Source organism: Anabrus simplex, chromosome 8, assembly GCF_040414725.1.
Source record: "Anabrus simplex isolate iqAnaSimp1 chromosome 8, ASM4041472v1, whole genome shotgun sequence".
Classification (NCBI taxonomy): domain Eukaryota; kingdom Metazoa; phylum Arthropoda; class Insecta; order Orthoptera; family Tettigoniidae; genus Anabrus; species Anabrus simplex.
In genome coordinates, this window is record NC_090272.1 from 43,961,402 (window position 1) to 43,986,163 (window position 24,762).

At 38.7% G+C, this 24,762-nt stretch overlaps 1 protein-coding gene across 1 annotated transcript in view; it reads left to right on the forward strand.

Moving 5' to 3' along the window:
- The window catches only part of Sap-r (Saposin-related), a 203,795-nt gene extending 179,841 nt beyond the window's left edge, over window positions 1-23,954 (forward strand). Inside the window, exons 14-18 of the mRNA XM_067152173.2 lie at window positions 5,372-5,508; window positions 8,026-8,212; window positions 9,097-9,236; window positions 21,973-22,167; window positions 23,663-23,954. Of these exons, the coding sequence (XP_067008274.1) occupies window positions 5,372-5,508; window positions 8,026-8,212; window positions 9,097-9,236; window positions 21,973-22,167; window positions 23,663-23,716 (713 nt within the window). The 3' untranslated portion in view covers window positions 23,717-23,954. The remainder of the gene's footprint in view (window positions 1-5,371; window positions 5,509-8,025; window positions 8,213-9,096; window positions 9,237-21,972; window positions 22,168-23,662) is intronic.
- Window positions 23,955-24,762: the final 808 nt, after the last annotated feature.

Sequence of the window (24,762 nt, forward strand, 5' to 3'; positions counted from 1 at the left end):
GGCACACCTTTGCGGAGGTTCGGACCTGCCTTCTGGCAGAATACACCCTTACCCTTACCTTACCTGGTACAATACCAAGTCAAATTCCCAGAATGGACTGGGGGGTTTATGGGGAACCAAAACAGTGATTTTGCTCTCCCACAATATATACAAGACCAACCTGACTGGAAATCGACTAACCTCGATGGAAATCCATTTCTAAAACTCCTTTTTTCGTGTGCATTCTGTCGATAGGAAGCTTCATAAGAGAGAGATCGTGAATGGTCAGTTATGCTGGCTAAGTCCAGTGGACATAGCCCATAAGGTGTTGTACGTGGAACAGATTACTTATCTATATAAATAAAATCGTAACAACCGTGTTTCTGTACATTGACTATTTTGGTGAAATTTTTGTATGTCCATTTCAGGTGTAATAAATGCTATCTGCATATTTGTTAGCTTTAGTTTACTGAAAGTCCTCATTTTTACCCCCCCCCCCCCCCCCCCAAAGCAAGATTGCGCCACAATCTGCGAGGCGAGCTAGAATATTGAAATTTGGCAAAATTATATGTCTTAGCCTGTAACCGACAGAAGCTTTCAAGATCTTTAAATATTTCACTTTTTACCCCCAAAATTTTTTGAAATATTGAGGCAATTTTAATGCCAGTGCAGACCTTTGTTCGAGGTATTTCGTGACTAAACTGTAAGTCGCATCACAAAACGGATGGCACAGTCTCTGTTAAGTTTGGCGTGATCTACAACTTTCGTCCTATGATGTTTTGTCTATCTCTATTCCTTATACGTTATATTTGTCTCTATTTCTTGATTGTACATACATTTTACACTTTGTACATGCATAATTCGTAGTTTGAATCACTTATACGGAAGATAGAATCGTCTAATTCTACACTAATATTGGCCCACCCAGTATCCATATGTGAGCCAAATTCTATGTTTTTAGCTGTCATATCATCATCATCTTCGTTCCCAGTATTGGGCCATGTGTCCTGTTACGGTCTTGCATTTTTTAAATTATTATTATTATTATTATTATTATTATTATTATTATTATTATTTATCGATACGGCCACCTGTGGGCCACGTTTACACAATCTTCCTCCTGTCACACAGGCTGATACCCATCTCTTTACACTCTCGCCAAACATTCTTGAGTCTTTGACTTCTTCTTGCTCGTTCTTCCACCGAGATGTTCCGTGGCTTCGCATGTCGCTCTTCAGACGCATCCCGCAACCTTCTTCCTAAATGATGTCCTTTCTTTTATATCCTCCTCCTTGATACCTATTTCTGCCAAGTCATTGTGCACCTGTGTAAGCCATCCCGGTTGTTTTTTCCACCTTTCCTGCAGAAGAAGTATCCTGTTGGCCAATCTCTCAGGGTTCATTCTTTTCGTATGTCCATAAAACGTCAGTCTCCTTTTTCTCATCACAGTCGTGATTCTTTCCACTGTCTTGTAAAGCTCCAAATTCTATCTTAACTGGAATGTGTTTGGGTCACTCGTCGACTTTCTAGGGCGTAAGATTTTTCGCAAGAATCTTCTTTCTCTTTTTTCAAGGAGTGGGTCAGCCATCCTCGTCAAGGTTTCTGCTCCATAAAGGCACTCTGTTCTAACCACTGTGCAGTAATGTTTTAACTTGGCCTGAATTGAGAGACTTGGACTTACAGGTGTCATCACATAGTCTGAATGCCGACTCCATCCTTCTCACCCTCTCCTTTAATCCCTCCTTTTCATCTCCTTGGGGGGTGAGTATTTCTCCCAGGTATTTAAATTTTTGCACACGCTGGATATCCCCATACAATGTAACAAGTCTGTCCGTGTCGCCTTTTTTTTTATAGAATCCATGAATGCTGTTTTTTCGAAGGAGATTCTTAACCCTGTTTTGACTGCAACATTTTGTAGTTCTTTGAGTTGTTTGTTGGCTGTTTGACGGTTGTCTGTAATAAGAATGACATCGTCTGCGAAGGCAAGGCAATCCAACATCATCGCATTTTTTCCACAACCTATCTTTACCCCATTCTTCATTTCATTTTTAGTCATTCTCAGCCTCCATTCCCTAATAACTTTTTCTAAAATGCAATTAAAGAGTAGTGGAGAAAGGCTGTCTCCTTGCCTCAAACCCGTTTTTATCTCAAAGGGATTTGAGAGTTCGCCCATAAATTTGACTTGAGAAAAGGTGTTTGTAAGAGATTGCCGAATTATGGCCAGAGATTTCTCATCCACTCCAAACTCCTGCAGAACGTTCATGAGCACTCCACGATGTATGGAATCATATGCCTTTTTGATATCAACGAAGGTTATGATTGTCCTCTTCTGACTTCTCATTGATCTTATTTTTATAAGTGATTTTAGAATATAAATCTGCTCAGCACATGAACGCCCTTTCCTGAACTCTGCCTGGTATTCACCAATTTGTTTATCTAGATGTGTTTCAAGCCTCCACTGCAATGCTTTGGATAGAATTTTGTATGCTATAGGAAGAAGAGAGATACCTCTATAGTTGTTGACGTTAGTTTGGTCCCCTTTTTTGTGTCAAGGATGAATGAGTGCATTTTTCCAATCACTTGGTATTTCTTCTTTTTCCCAAATAAAAGCGAATAATTCCTCTAGTTTTTACACTATATTTTCACCTGCAAATTTGAATAACTCTGCAATAATTGAATCTTTCCCAGGAGCTTTGTTTTTTAGTTGCTTAATGATGTCCCTAATTTCTTCCTAATTTGGTGGCAATGAATCCTTCAACTTGAATTGAGGCTCTCCAAACAGCAATCCATCTTTAGGAGGTTCAGAGTTCAGAAGATTCTGGAAATAGTTGGCCACATACTCACAATTCTTCTTGTCACCAATAATGAGTTTCCCTTGTTCACTTTTAAAACATAGATTACCAGGGGAGAATTTTTTGATTTTGTTTTTAAACCTTCTATAGAAATCTCTTGTGTTGTTTCTCTTGAAATCTTCTTCTATAGTATGTTGTGCAGCTGTTCTTTCTCATACTTTCTTTTCGTATTCCAAAGAATTTTTGCTATGTGTTTCCGTTGTTCTTTGAAGTCTTCAAAATTCTTGTGATTAGCACACCATTTATTCCACGCTTTAGACCTTTCCTATAAGGCTACTTCACAATCGTCATTCACCACGGATGTTTCTTCTTTTTGGCGATCATTATAGTCTTTTCAGCCGCTTCTTGTATCCTCCTTGCCATTTCGTCCCAATTCGAAGATTCCAAGACCTCAAGCTCTCGTTTATAGTTCTCAACATTTTTTTTTTTTTTGCAAGACTTGAAAGCAATTAAATGTCCTTCCGACAGGTTGCTCGCCTGTCATATACATATCCAAAAGTAATGCACTGCGAGAAAACCTTACCCAAATTTCAGCCTATTCAATGTTTTTAACTCAATCCTACCCATAAATAGATGAGATAGGTGAAAATATCATAAGGCCAGCCGTTTAGACCACTAAATGAGACGTCTAATGGTACAATCTGTTTGTCTATATGATGTATCGTTTAGCAGCAGTTAATCTGTAAAGGAAGGTTTGCAATATTATTAACATGCATGTACTTCTAGACATGATATAGGCTTTTGGGCTTATCTCGTGTCAAGAAAATAATGTGAAATTCTTTACGTTTCGCAGAGATCTTTGCTCTGCGTCATCAGAAGAAAATCTTGTCTGTCCACGAGAAAGGTTTGAGAAGCCCAAAAGCCTATATCATGTATGTAAGTATGGATCGTGAAAGCATCGATGGCAACATACATATACTTTACAAAGTCGATTTATATATATTCATTGAAGTAGATTTATAGCGATGTAGAATGGGTGTGTGTGCCATTATAATTTATATTGACTGGTAAATACTTCTGTAATAAAGTTGATACTTCTGACACGAATAAAGAAAGATAATTAATATTTTACAAATCGATAGTGACTCTCGGCAGGAGGGCTTCCACTATTGTAATCGTTACTCTCCACATCGGCTTTGACTGGTAGTAGGAATGAGATCCTTCTCCAACTCCTGTGTAACTGGCATTATTAGGGGGGGGGGGGGGGGGCTACCATTATAATGAATGATTTCCTTCTCATTTTGACTGGCAGAAGACAAGGGAGTGTGAGGTTTTGTTCAAAAACCCCTTAACCGATTGTGTTTGGGAGTAGGCAAGTGTGCCTGCCATCATAAACAAATTTACCCATCTAAAATGTGACTGGCATTAGGCATAGTGGCCTGCTATTATAATGGAAACTCACCAACTTGGTGTGACTGACGTTAGGAAAAGGGGCCTGCCATTATAATAACAGCACAACTCAATTTTGACTGGCTCTAGGGAAGGTGCCTGGCATTATTTTAAAAACTCCTCAACTGTAATCTGTCTGGGAGTAGAGGAAAGGGGGCCTGCATTTGTAACGAAAACTCCCCAAATCGATTTTGACCATGCAGTAGGTAATGGGGCAGCCATTATAATGAAAACTTCCCTACATGATTGTGAATGGCAGTAGGCAACTGAGCCTGCCATTATCACAACTCTGCAACTAGCACTTTACATTGGAAACAACGTATGGGAACCTCCCCCGACTGTTTCTGGGTAATGCTAAGAGACATGCGATTTATAAAAAGTCTTATTTATTCACTGCATGTATAGTAATCTACTTCGATGTCCATACAGTGTAGAATACCGTGGTGAAGCACGGGTACATTTGCTAGCGGGGAATATGAGGGAATGAGTCAGTTGGAGTTTTGTGTTCTTTGTAACTGTCCAGTCCTTCTGAATCCAGCTCAGCTTTATGTGGCTGCCCTGGTCATGGCCATTCTTCAGACTGCCTTGAAACCAGCTGTCTTCCTCACTCTAAGTTGGTTGGGTTTTTGTTTTTGACAGCCACCAGCTTGTCCAGGAGGATCTGTAGTTCCTTTGCTCTAGTTGCCAAGAATGTGTCGTCACCGTATCACAAGTTGCTGATCATCTTGCCCTCGATAGGAATATCTCCTTCCCAGTTCTTGGTCACATTTCTCATTATGTGCTTACTGTAGTTTTTGAAGAGGATGGATAAGAGAATGCACTCTTATTTTGTACCACATTCTGCTCTGGAGTTTCTGGATATTTCTTGGTTCATATGTCACTGAATTGTAATCTCCAGTGAGAGGGTTGCTCCCTGCCTCACACATTCTCACCTTTTCATCGCCTACCATCCAGATTTACACTACCATACTACTTGTACAAACTACACGAAGCTGACGTGCATAATTCGTGCAAGAGTTATTTCTACTGATTTTGTACTGTCAACTGGAAATACTACATTCTGCTCTGGCCTGTTTGTTTTAATTTCACAAGAGTATACAGTAGTATTGTATTTTTATATTTTGATTATTGTGACACCCTTTGATTTTCAGTGAGTAATGAGATTCCCCAAGGCCCAGACCATCTGCCTTTGTCACAGTCCGTCGGCAGCAAAGAATCCACGTCTTGTGTGTTGTGCGAGTTTGTCATGTCGAAGATTGATGCTGCCCTCAAGGATCGAACTGTTGAGGTAAGCGTTGCCTTCAGTCTATTTGAATGAAAAATTAAAAATTGCACTATTTTATCATAAATCTTGTACTCTGTACTTTGAAATACAGTGAAACTCGGTTAAGAAGTTCCCGCATGAGAAGTTTTCGCACCTAAGAAATGTGATATTCTTGGTCCCTTTATCGGTTTTCCAACTTGCCAGCTGATACATATTATGCCGCCAAACAGCCAGCCGAAAGATCCCGATCGTCTACGAAGTTGAACGAATGTTGATAACCAGCTTGTTGTTGATGGGAGGGAGCCTGACACATGCACACAGGGGCATTGCGATACCACGTGTTGGCATAAAATTGAAAGTTATTTTTATTTTTACCTTTATACGAGCTAAACATTGTATTATCATGTCATTATTACATCACATTATTAGAAAGTAGCACAAGGATGAGGAGACATGAAATAAAATTCTCGCGGGGAAATAAACTGTTTACGTTTAGATGTGCTAGTGTTGGTACTGTGCCTTTTTCACTCGCACGTAATACCCCAATACTTTCCCATGCACTCATTTCTGCAACTTCGAACCTGCGTTTCTTTTCTTCATTATCTATAGCTTGAAGAGGATTAAAGCAAGAAAATAAACTCAATAGCGGCTTGTCCATGTGGTACTTGTGAAACAGCCAGAAATTACGCCCGTTGCCGTGACAACCAGTAGGAATGCAGGGGTGATGTAGGCCTATGAATAGGTTCTGAGAAGTTGCCGGATTTCCCATTTTCTGCCATTAACTTGAAGCAGGTGTCGGGGGGTGCGAGGAAGATAGAAAGCACGTGCTAACGAACTGTAGTACACGTCTTTGTCTTTTCGTCTTGTAAGCCTAAGCCACGGATTGCCAAGCATAGTGTAGCGTCGTAATTAGTGTGAATAGGAGTCAGTAAAGTTAGTTGTAATATCAACGTACGAACGTTTTAAGTGAAAATGAGCGGAACTTAGAGGAAAGTGATCAAGTGAAAGGCACTAACAATTAAAGACAAAGTGGAGATTATAAGGGAAGTGGAGTCATCCACACTTTCCTGTGTTACTTTGGTGAAGGAGCTGGGGATGCCGCCGTCTACTTTGAACAGCATTATAGCGAAGAAAGAAGAGATCTTGGCTTCTGCAGGGAATACTTCAGCAAATTGCAAGAAAGTTAAATCTGGAAATTACGATGAAGTAGAACAAGCTCTGCTAATATGGTTTAAACAGCAGTAAAGTTTAAACATACCTTTGAGCGGGACTATTGTGAAGGAGAAAGCCGAAGAAATCGCGTGCAAATTAAAGGTATCTTTTACCGCGTAGAACAGGTGGCTAGACTGCCTTAAAAATTGAGCTGGTATCATTTACAAAACAAATTGTGGTGAAGCAGAGAGTGTAAGTGCGGAGGAAAGGGGAGCGTGGAAGGAAACGCTTCTGCCTGCTAAAATAAGCAGTTACAAACCTTGCAACGTTTTTAATCTCGATGAATTCGCACTTTTTTTTACCAGCTTATCACGGATAAATCTCTAGTTTTGAAGGGAGAATCTTGCCACAGGGGAAAATTAAGTAAATTGCGAGTTATTGGTTGGTGGAGCCTGTAATAATAGCAAATTGCTTCAAGAAAACAGGCTTCGGTGGTGGTACCGACAGCATTGTTATCAAAGTTGGTGATGAAGAGCCAGGGTGCTGGAAAGCTATACAGGAAAAGATGGAGATTACCAGTAGTTTTGATGGACTTCACTGTCATTGATGATATGGTAACCACTTGCTAGGAGGAGACCATCAATGAGATCTGCAAGGAAATTCAGGCAGGAGTTGAGGAGATTGGAGGAGGAGGATCCCCCCCCCAAGACCATCTTGTAGTGAAGCAAGCATCTGCCTTGAAAAACTGAGGTGGTTTATGGAAGGTTCAGTCAGTGTGGCTTAGAACACATGGAAGGCAATGTGGGAAATGGATAGGTTTATACTTGAAGAAAGCAGTAAAAACCTAAAACAGTCAACCCTAGACAATTTCTTTTCCAAGTAGCAGCGTAGACTTTTGTGTTTGGAAATGTATTTAATGTCTAATGCAGTATGGAATTCACATAATGTATGGTTTTAATGTTCTTAGTATTTCTTCTTATCTCTTGTGCAAGGTTTTATACAATATGTTCCCTTCTCTTATCAAGTTTTTTTATAATACAGTATGTTCACTTATTTTACTTTATCTCTAAAAGTACATGTCATGATAATCTAATGTTTTTATTGTGGCTTTCTTTTAGCAGCTCTTATACATCAGCCTATTTCAGTATTGTTCACAATCAAGAAATCTGTTAGCTGTGTGTTTCACAAATGTATTTCAAAGTACAGAATAAGTTTCGGGCATTACCCCTTTTAAGAAGTTTCCTGCTTAAGTTTTTTTTCTTTTTTATGTGGTTCCTTGAAAAACTTCATAACAGAGTTTCACTGTAGTTCTAAGAATCTTGATGCGATGATGTGTTTTCCCTATTCATTATCAACATACTGATTTGATTTTGTGCACCCTAATTTCAGGAGGAGATAAAGCAAGTGGTTCATGATGTTTGCAATTACATGCCAAGGACAGTAATCAAGGAATGTAATGATTTTGTGAATCAGTATGCAGATCTCATCATCACTCTACTTTCCCAGAGTCTAGATCCTAAAGAAGTGTGCACAGAAATTGCTCTGTGTCAGTCCAAGGCAAAAGTGGATTTAACAGGTACTGTACATTGTCCACCATCATAGCTTTTCTTTAAGGTGTTTGTTTGTTTGTTTGTTTGTTTGTTTGTTTGTTTCTTTGTTTGAATCTTTAGAAAATAGAATATATAATAATATTCTGACTAAGGACACTTGTGTTAAAACATGATAGTTTTACTATCATAATCGCCATTTGAAGCTGATACATTTGAAGAGGGCTGTGTTGGGATCATGACTATGTTTTGACGTAATTTAGTGTGATTAGTATTCATGAATTAAAGTACTTGGTGCGGGTTTGAAATTTTGTTGACATATTATTTCTAACTTCTAAACAAAGTTATAAATCTTCAAGACTAAGTCAATATACAGTGAGTGTGTGGTATGAGAAGTAATATACATAACAAAAGGAGCATCTTCAATATTGTGACAGAAAGTGAATTATGTTTGTACCACACAGTCATAGGAGCTTCAAACTGCGCACCGGGCCTCATCATCTCCAGGGTGGTCAGTATACACATCCATGAGTTCAGAATATTTTTTTACCACCGAGGGTGTGCTTGGCTTGATCATCAGTAGTGCAGAACTCTCCTGACGATTCTTGACTGCCTTAACTTAGAGACTTCTGCAATCCTTTTGAGGCTTGACATTGGTGATGTGGACTTTATCCTTAATGCCTCTTTAAAATGTCATGACTTTTTGTGAAAGAAACATATCTTTTTGTAGTTTGCACAACAGATTTTTGCCGTACCCTTCTAAAACACTGGACACATGATCAGCCAGTTGACACACATTGAGTAATTCCACTGATGTATGTTCATTACAGGAACCAGTCGCAAACTGTGATATTTTAGTACACACAGCAGGTACTATTCTATCTTATAGTAGGTGCGTGGTATTATCTTGCAGGTTCCCTTGAAGAGTGTGCTGTGTGTGATGCAGTTCTCTCAGGGCTGGACCATTTGCTGGCAGACCCTGCCATTGAAGATGACACAGCTAATGCAATGCAGAAAGTATGCAGTCTACTTCCAGCTAAAGATGTAGATCAGGTATGCTCAGCAGTCAAACTTTCGCATTGTCTAAATTAAGCATGCTTGATTACTGTCGAGGTTATTTACTATTAACTTCTATAAGATTTGTAGATTTTTGGCCTGTTATTGAGAGTTGTTTTAGTGTAGCCGTTAGGCCTAATTCTTGTGATATTCTGCCATAATCAATAGAAGCTATGTTTTATATCATCATTGCTCATGGTGAACTCAGCAGAACTATGTGAGGGTAGACTACCATTTCTGAGGTACATGTATTTTGTGACTCAAGTGAGAAGGCACATGGTGCTGCACGCTATATTTGAGGACAGAGTGTGATATGTTTCGTATGCCTTGTTTGCAGCAAGGCACGACTAGCATCTGTGAGGAAAGTAGTAATTCCCTGATTAGAATTGCTTGCTGCTCTGATTGGTACATGCCTCCTCTACTGCTTCTGTACGCAGACCGATCTCATCATAAACAAGGTCACACTATGGAGCGACAGTTCAGATTGGTTAGATTTGCAGTGACCCAAATAGATGGAAACCTTTCATTGGTGACAGGTTAATGCCTAAGCTACACAGCCCCTAGTCAATGGCTACATTGCCCTGGTGACACTATCCTGCAGACTACCTCTCGCGAGGACTCTCGACAAATGATTTACACTCAAATGGTACTTGGCATGGTCCTTCTTAGCTCGTTGGTGAGCACATCATAGTCATTGGAAAACCTGTCAGAAGTAACATCCCTACCAGATGCGAAGAAACCAACTAAGCAAATTCTACTAATCACTTTGCGCGTATCACTGCTAGGCACATCACATTTCAGTTCATACTGGAAACTGGTACATGTTACCATCCTAGTAAATGCAGAGTATTCAGAGTAATGAAGGAAATAGTACAATACCCCAAGTATCTCGCAGAAACAGAAATAAATAATGCGTGACTTTACTGGATACATTAGACTTTAGAAGAATGTTTCGGTATGGAACTCGTAGCCTTGAAGGGAAACATTCCACTTCCAAGTAGGTCCAAGATTGCAAGATTCAATCCATACATCCACGCTGACATCATTTGACTTGGGGGTCGACTTCATTGTGCAGACCTGATGCATACAGAAAAGCATCCAATACTTTTGGATGGATCCCGCATTTTCACCAGACTTTTGATAAGGCAGACACTCATCAGGCTTTACCACTTAAGTGTGCGGATAGTGCTGTCAGAGGTACGATCAGAATATTGGATTCTTCAAGCCAGGCAAGCCGTAAAGAAATTTCTGTGCACTTGTCTGCCTTGTAAAATAACGCACAACAAATTTGGCGAAGCTACTGAAGCACTCTTGCCACCTGACCATGTAAAGCCCTTGCAACCATTCGAAGTGAGTGGCATTGACTTTGCAGGCCCTTTATATATCAAGGTGGGGAATGAGTTGAAGAAATGCTATATTGCTTTGTTCACATGTGCATCAATGAGGGTCATACACTTGGAATTATGTTCAGATATGACCACTGAATATCCTCGCATTACAAAGTTTGCAGAAAAACTAAGGTTGCCACACATAATCTACATGGACAGTGCTAAAACTTTCCATGCTACAAACACAGAATTGTCTTCACTCTGGCAATACCTCACCGCATCTTCCATCCATCTATCTAGTACCATGGTGGGAAGGATGGTCGACACTACAAAATGGTGCCTGAGGAAGATGTTAGGCAAGGCGTTGATAACCGAGGAAAGGCTTAACACCATCCTAGTAAAGTATTGAAGCCACCATCAACTCACAACCCATCTCTCAGAATGAAGACAAAGCAGAAGCTCTGACTCCCGCCATTTTCTTGACCGGACAAAGATTAACCGCCACACCAACTGGACCAGAACCATCATTAATGATGAAACTGACAAAGGAGCTAGCAGTACAACAAAGGATCTTGGACGACTTCTGGAAACGTTGGACTAAGGAAAACCACATGTAGCTGTGAAGCTTTCACAAAGTCAGACATTCTCGAGATAACGGACCATAACCGAGGGTTGGAGACATAGCACTCCTTCAAGAAGGCAACCAACCCTGACACGTGGAAGAAGGCGTGCATAGCAGAGATCCGAGCTGGAGAGATGCACTGATCAAAACCATAATTCTTAAGGACTCAAAGGGGACTGTGATAACTCGTCCACTGCAGCTGGTCATCCCCCTGGAGATAGACTAAGGTGGGGAGGATGTTAGGGATTGAGACGCTGTCTATGCCCTCTATCGGTTTATCATTCATTGACTGGGACTAGCAAAGAGTTGTCTATCTGCAAAAAAACAGAGTATGTACCAAGAATAAAAGGATTTGTTCGTAGCTTGTTGTAAACGATTGTTACTCGCGTGGAACAAAGTATGGCGAAGCAGGCATTAAAAAGTCACATGGGAGGAAAGAAGCATGCCAATAATGTCACGTTCAGCCATTTCTCATCATCACTTTCATGTTATTTAAAGAAAGAAAATTGGAGTAGTGAAGTTATAAAAACGTAAATTCAGTAGGTAATACCCCAGCCACAAAGAGAAGTTGTGTTTTGCCTGCCACAGCTACCACAACAAACACACTATCACGTATGACTTCTTCTTCTTCGATTAAAGAAGGTTTACCGCCCTATAAAGCACCAAAGACTAGATGTCTGCAGAATTATCTTTGCTTTACGTTGCTCTGACACAGATTTGTCTTATGGAGAATTAATTATCTTTCAAAAGAGCAATTAACCAAAGCTGAGATTATATGGTGCATACAGTCATGCAACACCATTCTTTAAGTGCCAGTGAAGGGAGTGTATGTTTGTTTCCAGTAAGGTTTCCAGACTGAAAAGTTGAACTGCACAGAACAAAAGTTGCAAACACAATCATTCAAGGTTTGGCTTCCTATTTTCATAAACAAGTTCTTGAGACATGTAGTAAGTGCACATATTTCAACTTCTGTTTTGACGAGTCACTGAATAAAGTTTCTTAGATGGGCCAGATGGATTTTGTAGTTTGCTGTTTCAATGCTGACACAAATGAGGTATGCACTTCTTATTTTGATTCAATGTTTTCTTGGTCACTCTACCTCCTCACATTTCTTAAATGGTTTTTTGCAAGCACTGTGAGGACTCAATCTTAAAAAAACTCATGCATATTTCAGTGGATGGTCCAAATGTTATAAAAAGTTCCTTCAGGGTATGAATAATTTATTAAATGTGATGTTCTCCATGAAAACATACCGTAAGTTGGAAAATTGCATTTTTGGTTTATTTTATATTTTGATAGTATATAAATGTGTGATCATTTTCGTGAAAACTAGAAGTCTCCAGCTTAAAAACTGATAACTTTGAAGTTGTAAGACGGAATTTATTAAACTGAGAAATTTGGTTGGAAAATGGGGTATAGTACTTCAATAATATATTAAGGATTTAAGAAAATGTGACTGTTTCACTGGATAAAGGAATATCGGCTTTGCTTAGTACAATAATTTCCAAAATATTTAGGAGGTTTTTCTCCAGAAATTAAATACGGTATGTAAACGTTCAAAATTTGGAAAAAGGAAGTTTTTAGTCATGTAGCACTCGTATACACAGAAGTTATGACTTATGGCTCATTTCCACCGCGCTAGGATTGCTGCATTAACCCTTCCCACCGTGAGATATTTTCTTTGAAATTTGAATTCTTTTCTTACACCAATGTACGTAATTTTGAGCCTAGATTTCAGAAAAGAAAAAAATTGTAAAAAAAATTTCTTTGCCGTTCTCGTGGAAAACCACCCGCACGATCGTGCTAGTTAGGGTTTATTTGAACACATTTCTTTGCTGAATGACACATGTTGAAAATATGAAATTCTGTAATTGGATGATTTTATTTACAGTGAATCAAATACCGTATTTCACGGCATAATCGTCGCCACTGCGTAATCGTCGCATCCTTTATTTTCAATACAAAAATCGGACTTTAAACCTTTAATTACATAATCGTCGCACGTCCAAATTTTGTTCACTAATCTGGTTAAAAGGTAAATGAAACTGCAGCGTAAGTTGCACATGAATGCGCAATTTAAATACGTGTATGGTTTATGGGCAATTTGGCAACACAGTCACGTTTGCGACATGTTGCACAACGTATAAATAAATAATACCGGTATATGTACGACTCATGGCTTACCGGTAGACTATCGGCAGTTTGACAACGTGGTCGCGAGACAGTGTACTATTTATTCACCACCTACATATTATGAGTTCCCATTTGAAATACGTAAGGCTGTAAGTTATCGCTTATCGGCAACGTCGCCAGGAAATACCGTCTAGGTAGGTTGAATGGACCTCGAACCAGCCCTCAGATACAGGTAAAATTCCCTGACCCGGCCGTGAATTGAACCCGAGGCCTCCGTGTAAGAGGTAAGCACGCTACCCCTACACCATGGGGCCGGCTCCTGTGTTATTGCGCACGAAGTGAAATCCAAGACGATAACGCAGATTTCCACGGAATTATTCAGCCGAATTATTTACGATGTCTCAGTTGTCATCGCTAGACTCTTATCTTACTACTACGTCATAAGTGTCCGGGCATGGGATGAAAACTTTTATCCAAGCAGTCAAGATAATTATTATCCAATGCTGTTAAAGTTTTATTTTATAAACTCGTCAGTAATGTAATGTAAAATCATCAATAACTGGGAAGAAATATTAACCTAATTACCGTATGTTTAAAAGAAATTGAAAAAAATGAATGTTTGTTACTGACGTCTCGGAATACAGTCAACTATACAGTAGATCTACACCGCGCTAGCTAGAGCTCCGGTTTGCGAGCTTTGCGCAAGCGCAGTAGTGTGTCGCAACCAACGAGCTAAACTGATAAATTGTTGCGTGCTTCCTTGCTGCCTAACAGTATTGGCTGCTCTGGAATGGACAGATCACAGACGCATTTATTTGTTTCAGATTTACGTGATTACTGTAGACATGTGTGCGTGAGAATTTAAGTTTTTAATTTGTGTTTTGGGTGTTTGCAGAAATAATTTGTTTTAATAGTGAACAATTACGGAAAGTCATTTATATCGCAAAACATTAACGTGTGAAGCATTTATAAGCGATTATGGGTAAATATAGAAACTATTCTGCGGGCTTCAAGCTAAGCGTAATTGCCTTCGCTGAACAGCACGGGAACAGAGCTGCAGAAAGAAAATTTTCTGTGAGTGAAAAGTTGGTGCGTGACTGGCGGAAAGTAAAAAACAAGCTAAAAAGCACAAACCCTTCTAGACGCGCGTTTAGAGGTCCTAAAACAGGGAAGTTTCCTATAATTGACGAAGTGTTTAGGTACGTCAGTGAAATACGTAACAATGGCTGCAGTGTATCATATGAAATGTTACAAATTAAGGGACAGGAGGTAGCGCGCAAACACAACATACCGGTAACTCAGTTTAAGGCGACTCGTGGGTGGATTAAGGGGTTCATGCGACGACACAATCTGTCAGTGCGAAGGAGAACAACACTAAGCCAAAAGTTGCCTGCTGATTACACGGACAAGATTGTAAATTTTCACCTATTTGTCATACGTTTGCGCAAGGAAACTTAGTACTTGCTTTCTCAAATCGGTAATGCCGATCAGACTCAAATATTTTTTGATATGCCTCGCAACAGCACTATTGCGCTAAAAGGATCACGGAGTGTATTAATGAAAACCAGCGGTAGTGAGAAGTTGCGATGCACGGCAATGCTAGCCATTACAGCTGACGGGAGAAAGTTGCCGCCTTACATCATTTTCAAGAGGAAAACGATGCCTAAGAATATACAGTTTCCCCGTGGAATTCATGTACGAGTGCAACCAAAGGGTTGGATGGACGTAGAACTCATGCTGGACTGGGTTAAAACTGTGTGGAATAGAAGACCTGGTGCACTACTAAAACAACCAGCTCTGCTTGTTTTAGATAGTTTCCGAGGTCACCTCGTGAACGAAGTGAAGCAAATTCTCACTACAAATAAGACACGACAGATAGTCATTCCTGGTGGCCTAACATCTGCTTTGCAACCACTAGACGTATGTGTTAATAAACCCTTTAAAGACCACTTACGTCGATTTTACATCGAGTGGATGATGAGCGGCGATCAGCAATTGACGCCCGCCGGAAATATCAGGCGCCCACCCTTGGACTTGTTATGCTCGTGGGTGAAGAAGAGTTGGGATCTTATACCACCTGAACTAGTCTCCAAGAGCTTCAAAAGGACTGGGATTTCGAATGCACTAGACGGTTCCGAAGATGACGCAGTGTGGCAGGGAGACGAAGAATCTGATACTGGTATTAACAGAGGTGAGGACGGCGCATCAAATAGCGAAACCTGCGATAGCGACACCGAAGATTTGGAATAAATTGCGTACCGGTAAGTCCGCATTTCACACCAAAGCGATAATTTTTTGCAAGTGTAATATTTTAACTTTAATACTCAAATTAATGACAAATTAACTTAATACGTTCATTTTTATTTTCAGGTTGGAAAAACGTTCGCCGAATTGTTGCGAAAAATTATGAATTTTGTTTTATACCATTTTAATTATTTTGATGTATAAACGCGAGTATTACGTGCATCTTAAATTTGTATCAAATACAATTTAGTTATAAATACATTTTTTGAGTAATACAAATACTGGTATTAAATATTCATCGTATAATGGTCGCACCCTACAATTTTTTTCGAAAATTTTGGTATAAAAAGTGCGACGATTATGCCGTGAAATACGGTATATGAAGTAAAATAGGTTATAAAACATCAGTATAGGACTTATATAAACAGAATATTCTTTGAAAAGTAGTCCGGTTCAATGGCGGTGGGGGACTTGGTGATTGACGTGTAGGTAAATGATTAGAGAATGATTATCAGTAGAATAATTATCTCCTGTGTGTTCTTCCTCTTCATCAATATTGCCACCGTGATGAGAATCATCAGAATCATTGCCTACGTGTGAAGATGTAGGTTCAGGTATCCATTCATCATCACCACCATCTTCACTGAGTAAGGTCTCGCAATCAGATGCACAGGTTAACCTCGCTATTTCTTCATCTGATATCCCTAAAATTCATATAAATACATGTATTTTGTATTCACATAAGTATAATAATGCTTAATTAGAGAAATCTTCCCAGAATACTAATGATCACTTTTGAGGTTAGAAACACACCATTACCTCAAATTAAACCCTAACCCGCAACATCGTGCTAATTACAGGTTGACAGTTTATTATAACTGCTAGGTTCAAAAAGTAGCATTGTTAAGGATGTGTATACCTTCTATGATGATTCTAGGATGTTTTAAAAAGATTCACAACAAAATCAGTATGTAAAAGATAATAAAAAGGGACAATTTAACTTGAGGCCACATGGTATGTTTTGTTTACAAGAGTTTAAACACATATGCTGCCTCCTTGTGCCCAACTATCGAAATAAAAACAACTGCAATACGAAGCGCGGAACCTGCACGATCATTGCAGCCCAGTGTGACGCAGGGAAACGGGCTAGTTTTCTTTCAATAAAATATAAACTCAACCCACACGATCATGTGGGCTCAGGTGAAAAGGGTTAAAGGAACACTGTAGTTTTTATTGAATCATTTCTACTACAATTTTACGTCAAGTTTTAAGAAGCGCGATAAATTAAGCACAAAGTACTTTTAAGATTTTATTTTTAAGTTGTTGTTCTTTTAAATTCATGTTATTTCATAAGAGAGCAAAGAAGTTTATGGCTTAAGACTCGCAAGTCTTGGGCTTGTAGAAAATATAATATAATTTTAACACAGTTTCATGTTGTTAATATGGTTTTAAATTGTGATCAATTTGAAGTAGATCAACTTATATGATTGTCGATTTTTTCCACAAACTTATCAGATGATGATGATGCAGAGGGGCGTCGAAACTAGTTCTGATTGAAATATATGTTGTAATTACATTTAAGCAACAATTTTTATGTATTGAATTGGGTGGACCCAAATTATAATAAAAGTTGTAATCTTGGTTCAATACGGACAAACAATGAAGTTTATTAATTTAACCCTACTCTGAGGCAGTGATTAGAATGAGCAGTGTGCACACTTAAACGGAATAACCACGAACGTACTACGCTGGCGTAGCAGGGGGAAAGGTGATACCCCCACATGGGAGATGGGGGGGGGGGTCCTAACCGGCTTGCTGGCGGACTTGAGCGAAATAAAATAGCTGTCATGGACCAAACGCACATCCCCCTGTGGGTAGGGGATGCAGGCGAAGAATACACCTATGGTATCCCCTGCCTGTCGTAAGAGGCGACTAAAAGGGGGCGACCAAGGGATGATCGAATTAGAAACATGAGACTACTTACTAGTACCACCACACGAGGAATGCCATGGGTCGCTTTTACTTATGCGTAGTACCACTATGTTAGATATGCAATAGGTTTGTGATTAGTAGCGACAGTGTGTGAATCAGGATGGGTTTTACAGTACCTGTGGTTACCACTCTACGAGCGACACCATGGGTCTGGCTTGCCTATAATTAGTACACACTATGTGAGGATCACCACAGGATAGTAAGATTCCCTGTGATTAGTACACCAATGTGAGAAACAACGAAGATTTTTGTTGCCTGTAAATGGCGCTGTAATGTGAGAAACACCATAGGTCTGTGTTAGATGTGTGCATTAAATTACTTGTGAGTAGTACCATAATGTGTGGAATACTGCGAGTCTATGCTACTTTTGAGTAGTTCCGCAATATGACAAATACCGTGGGGTCTGCTTTCCTAGCGATAAGGACCATTGAGGGGCCGATGACCTGGATTTTGGACCCCTTTATACTATAACAATCATCGATTCAGGATTGTGCTCTAGAAGCAGTCCCTTGGTCAGTAATACTATTGTTTAACACTTGTTTCTGGGAATGTAGGATATTGCGGATCGGATCCACGATTGTTTTAAATTTATATCCATCCATTCATTCTTTGTCATTACATTTCGTCTCATTTCGTACCATTAGGGTCCAATGACCTAGGTGTTAGGCCCCTTTAAACAACAAGCATTATCTTAAATGGAATAATGACACAGGAGTTTTCACGGCTGTCTGCGACCTGGTTATTCTAGCCCTGGAACTTTGAACTGTTAGATCGACACCGTAATACTTTTCTTTAAAAGTGAGAATATGTTCTGTTTTTCATTCTATCGAATATTTCATATGACAGCATTACTTGTAGTCGTGATGTTCATATTGATGTCATTGTAATGATCTGTGTGGCCTTCAGTTGGGAAAACTATAAGGACAGTCTTTCTGAGAATTCTGTAGCGAAGCATGGGTACAACAGCTAGTTATTTGATACAAATATCATTGCGCTTTGCATAATCATGCAGACGCTTGATGCATTTGATGCTATTTTTGGAAGGCTTATCAGAGATCGATCATCTCGCTCACATACTCCCTGTGAGGCAATAGAGATGTGTAATTTTTAGCCTTGTAGCCTCGTATAGCAACAGTCGAACTTTGAGACAGTAAGTGTTAATGTGATGTGGATATATCCCACAGCAAGCGTAGCCAACAACGAATCATTCAGATGAAGAAGTAGAGCAGGTATATGATCAGTTAGAGGAGTTGTTGGATACGTTTAAGGACAACGAGAACCTCATTTTTCTTGGAGACTGGAACGCTTCTGTTGGTGAAGGAGAAGATGGGAAGACTGTAGTTCAGTATGGCCTTGGAGCAAGAAATGACAGAGGACAACAACTAATAGACTTTTGTAAAGCAAAAGGACTAATAATTACAAACACCTTGTTCAAACAGCCCAAGAGAAGAAGGTATACTTGGACTGCACCTGGAGATAAAGCGAGATATCAAATAGATTATATTATGGTAAGGGAAAGATACCATAACCAAGTCAAACAATGCAAAAGTTATCCAGGGACTGATGTAGCGAGTGACCACAACCTAGTATTGTTAAAATCTGATTTAAGACTAAGAAAGAAGAGGAAGAATGTGGAAAAATATTGCAGATATGTCAGGAAACTAAAACAAGACAGAATCAAGGAAAACTATCAAACACTGGTAAAACATAATGTTGCGGAAATACCAAATGGTACAATAAATGAGAAATGGATGGGCCTTAAACACTCTATCATAGAAGCTGCAAATCAGGTAATAGGGAAAAAGACTAAACAAGCACGAGAACCATGGGTTACAGATTACGTGCTTGAACTTGTAGAGGAAAGGAGGAAATTTAAAAACTCAAAGAGTGAAGAAAGAATCAGAAACTATAAAAGACTTTGAAACCTAGTCAACAGAGAAGCAAAGGAGGCTAAGGAAGAATATATAATGAGACAATGCAAAGAAATAGAAGAAAGAATGGAGAAAGGAAACATGGAAACTGCTTATAAATTGATTAAGAAACATTTCAGAACAGTCACTGGCCGTAGTAACAGCATATTAAGTGAAAAATGGGAAACTGTTGTCTGAGAGCAAAGAAGTGGGAGAAAGATGGAAGCGATATATAGAAACATTATATGAAGATCCTACTGACATGAATGACCTTGAAAATGAAGACAACATTACAAGGGATCAACTGGGACCCTCTTTAACAAAAGAATACCTTAAGACTGTGAAAGACTGAAACCTAATAAAGCCCCAGGATGCGATGAACTAACTGGAGAAATGATACAGGGACCAGATGATGAAACACACGGCTACGGAAATATATGAAACCGGAGAAATTCCAGAAGATTTTAAAAAGTCTCTCATAATCCCTATACCAAAGAAACCTGGAACTCTAAAATGTGAAGAACATCGCACCTTGAGTCTATTGTCGCACATGTCAAAAATATAGACAAGAATAATATATAATCGAATAAGCAATAAAATTGAACTACATTTGGCTGAAGATCAGTTTGGATTCAGACGAAAGAGGCACACGAGAAGCTATTCTAACGTTACGACAGATTATAGAAAAAATGCTAGACGTAAGAAAACCTTTGTTTATTGCATTCGTGGATTTAGAAAAAGCTTTTGATAATGTGAACTGGAATATGTTAATGAAGATTATGACTAGTGTTGGTCTAGATTTTATAGATAGACGAATAGTATATGAACTCTATAACAACCAAAGAGGCATCATAAACATAAATGGTGAAGTATGGGAGGCTTTTATAAAGAAAGGAGTATGACAGGGATGTATTTGTCACCAGTGCTGTTCAACCTGTATATTGAGAAAGGCATTGAGGAATGTAAAGAGGAAATGGAAGGGATAAAGGTAAATGGAGTAGAAATCAAAATAAGATTTGCTGATGACATAGCTGTCATAGAGGAGAACGAAGAGAAACTACAAAGTGCATTAATAAAAATGAATAAGATATTGAGAGATAAATATAACATGAAAATTAATACAAAAAAGGCCGAAATTATGGTATGCGACCGCCAACATATTGCAGTCGACATCAGAATTAGTGATATACCACTAAGGTAAGTAAATGTCTTTACCTATTTAGGAAGTAAAATCACTCCAGATGGCAAAAGTTCAGTCGACATAAAGAGCAGAATTGACTAAGCAAAGATTGCTTATTACAACAAAAGGATACTATTTACATCAAGGAATTTAAATGTGGAGACCAAGAAGAGATTTATTAAGTGCTATGTCTGGAGTGTGGCCTTGTATGGCTCAGAAACGTGGACTATTAGTGCATGTGATAAGAAACGTCTGGAAGCATTTGAGATGTGGTGCTGGAGGAGAATGGAAAAGATCTCATGGACAGCAAAACTCACAAATGAAGAAGTTCTTCGACGAATAGATGAAAAAAGATCCTTTTTAGCAACAATAAGAAAGAGAAGAGACCAATTAATTGGCCATCTCTATAGGCACAATGGTTTCATAGTTAATGTCATGGAAGGAATGATTCAAGGTAAAAGAGGAAGAGGAAGACCTAGACTGCAATATGCAAGACAGATCAGAGATGACGTAGGAGCAGGCTCATATGTGGAAATGAAGAGATTAGCGGATTACAGAGAAGAGTGGAGAAGACGAATTGCTGCCAACCAATCTTAGGATTGAGAATTAAGAGAGAGAATGGGATCTATTGGAGGCTGCACATATCCAGATGAACAAAGAAAGCGGTGGTGTGGTTGACATACGGCTTGAAGTGTTGGGACACTGAACGAGAGAAAAGGGGTATGGAAATGGACGGTATTGTGTGTTAAAGAGTGTGCAGCCATTGATCTCCATGTACTAGTTTTATTGCATACAGCTTCCATCCAGTTTTAAGATTTTAAGTATTGCCTACGAAGACAATTTTTGTTGAAAATCAAATGTGTCCATTAAGCGAAGAAATGTTTTCCAAAAATTATGCTGTGGCATCCATCAATTGAGTAAATGTTATGTAGGCCTTAAAGTAGTATCCACCATTTACCATTATGTAGACATAAAATTTGTAATGTTTGCCTTACAATAACGGGAGGTTGTCTCTTATTGGACTCCCTTTTTTTGCTGCTGTAAAAATTTAAAACATGGGGTTGATATATGATTAAATTCTGTATGTCTTATGGTTCTTGAATTATGAGATGCTTTGTGTGATTCTTGCAGAATGCCTAGTCATGATAAATTGCTGCCTGTAGACTGACCAGCATGGTGAAGAGTAAATTACAATATTTTTTATTTTAAAAGTTTGTTAATTTGGTTTATCATAATGTACTTGTAACAATATTTGTTGTACACCCAATTTAAAAGGCAACTATTTATTTTCTTTGATTATGGATTGAATGTTTTCTGTTTTCAGTGCAAGTCTATGATCAAGGTGTACGGCCCCAGCATACTGAACCTCATTGCCCGACACACGGACACGCACTTGATCTGCGAAAAGATTGGCTTGTGCCTCCGTGATCGTCAGGTGGTCAACCTGCTAGGAGGGAAGAAGTGCACTTGGGGACCAGGTTATTGGTGTGTCTCCGAGGAGCATGCCAAGTCTTGTGGGGTGAGTGTCTAGGAATTAGAAATGGTTTGTAGAAGAGACGGAAATAATTTCAAAAAGGTTAGATATTTGTCATTGGATGCTAACAGGTCTTCCATAATTCAGTAAAACCTCATTAAGAAGTTTCTGCTGGGGACAAGGTAAGAGAACATGTTAAGTGAAAAAACGTACTACTAAATACATGATTAAGAACTATCCAACAGTGATATGTAAACATTTGATGTGTTGGTTTTTTTTTTTGTCAGGCTTGCATTTTTTATGTTGGTTATTTTTCGCATAGAATGAAGATTATAGGCTATCTACTGTTTCTAAAGATGAGATGAGAGGATTAAAAATGTATAAAAGAGATCAGAGAACAAATATGAAAACCTTTTCCAACGGAGCTTATTAAATACAACAGTGTATTGAAAGGTGTGTGAAACACCGGACAAATATGAAAACGTTCACACTGGTGCCTGAAAAGTGTCATTGTACTATTTCAGATCGCACTCTTCAAAAAAAAAAAGCTAAACTTTATATTTTGGACGAGTCTGTTATTAAACAGTTTTCTGGTCATACTCTTCGACCATGAATTATTTTGAGGTTAACCTCAGTCATATGTGAGAGAATGATTTTGACTGCCATTTTGAATGCGACAACACTTTAATCGGCTCGAGTTGAAACTCGGAGATGTGAGCTTCAACATGCATGCCACCGTTGAAAGATGCGGATGTCTGTCAAATTCCTGGATTTTGATTTTGTCTTCATTAGTAATGAATTCAAGACTTTCAGTATCTTCTACCACGAGACAAATATGCACCACGCTAGTCAACTTCACACAGTTATGTTCCTTATCCATAGGTAGGCTATCACACGACAAATATTTGCTAGCCTTCAATCTATCACTCAGCACAGAAGTAATTTTGAACTTGTGAATTGACTGCAAAATACAGTACAAGCACAGGCTTACTGGGTTATTCAGCAATATCTCTGAAAATCAGCGAGGAAAATTGAACTTCTCTGACACTAATGGCTTACTCTCCGAAGGTGTAATTTACCCTGTAAAGTTCAGGAATTCGAGGGATTTTCCCGTTTTTGCGCTACTTCCCCACCACAAATTGGTGAAAATCTTCAAAGCTTGAAGAATTTAGGTTTATTCATGGCCTTGAGCTCAGCAGTGATGCATGTGGTGACTTCCACCTCACAAGCCAGTAGGCCTGCAGTTGAAATGTATGTTCACAAGAATGAGTTTTTAAATATTAGAGTGTGCATGTAAGGTGGCTGATTTTTGTAAGTACATTTTAATGTTTAAAATAAGATTGTCTTCTTCTATTTGGGCCAATTCATTATTTGAAGTTGGCAGCGTATGAAGATTTTCCCCCTTTTTTTTCCCTGCTATGCCCTCTTCCCACTCTCATCCGACATTGTGCTCATCTTAAATATGACATGATTTATCGCTGTCTGTTGAACCAAATAGTAGGTTGTATAATTTGATTGTACCATATTAATTTGTTTGCAGGCACTGGCCCATTGCCAAGAGAAGGTGTGGATGGCTGAGAAACCATCTGCTTAATGTTCCAGAATGAAGTTTTCTTGTGCTGCTACTCCTACATTCTAAATATGAACACTTGTATCTATTGTTTGTAGAAATTAAAGCTTTTTTAATTTTAAGATATAGAGATTTAGGAAAGAGTGTTAAAAATTCTGTGATAATTGTCACCTGGTGGTGATAGTGTATAGAATGTGTATATTATAACTGTCTTCTGTCTAAATTAGAAACAATAAAGTTCGACATCTTTTGATTAAATGTTCTTCATGTCCCATCAAATTTTTTAATAGCTGCTCTGCACCACTTAAGCAATGGGAAACTTGTTTCCCCTCCTAGTAAACTCACCAAAACAAAACCCTGTAATGCAGGAATGGTAAACTTGTGCGAAACAGAAAAAGAACTCAGTGATAATGTGGAGTATACTGATAAGATTTTTGTGATTCTGGAACTTAAATCTTCATTGAAGAAGTCATGGAAGCATGTGATAAACTTGTAAAAACTGCTACAGTTTTTCCTATTCTGGTTTAAAAGTTCACAACTTACAGGGTTTCAAAAACTAATGGATGTTTGAATCATTTTATTTAAATAAACAATAACTTTTGGTTCCATTTATAAATCGTCATGTATATCACAACAATATGTTTGTTCTTCATCTACTCAAAAAAATGTTTCTCACTTTAGTAATAAATTGTGCTGAGAAACCTCAGAATTAAAAATGTTTGTTTGAAACTACATAGAAAGTTCTTCTGAAATGAACTTTCTTTCCAGTCCATCTCCCCGTCTGTGATATCCCAATCATACACACTTTTCCAAATTTTGTCTTCATTGGGCAGGTATCCTTCAAGGTTTTTCTCATCCACACCCATTTAACATCAAATTTGCAGTATTTATATATAGAATGAAGAATACCTATGCATCACATCTTTCATTTCTTCACATAAAATGAGAAAATGGGTGACTTACAGGTTTTAAAAATAATCGATTCAAGTTCTAGTTAGAGATTTTGATAACAGTATGGAGCTCTCTCTGTCGCAGAGCTGAGAGATTCAGAGCAAGTTCTTTCTAGTTGC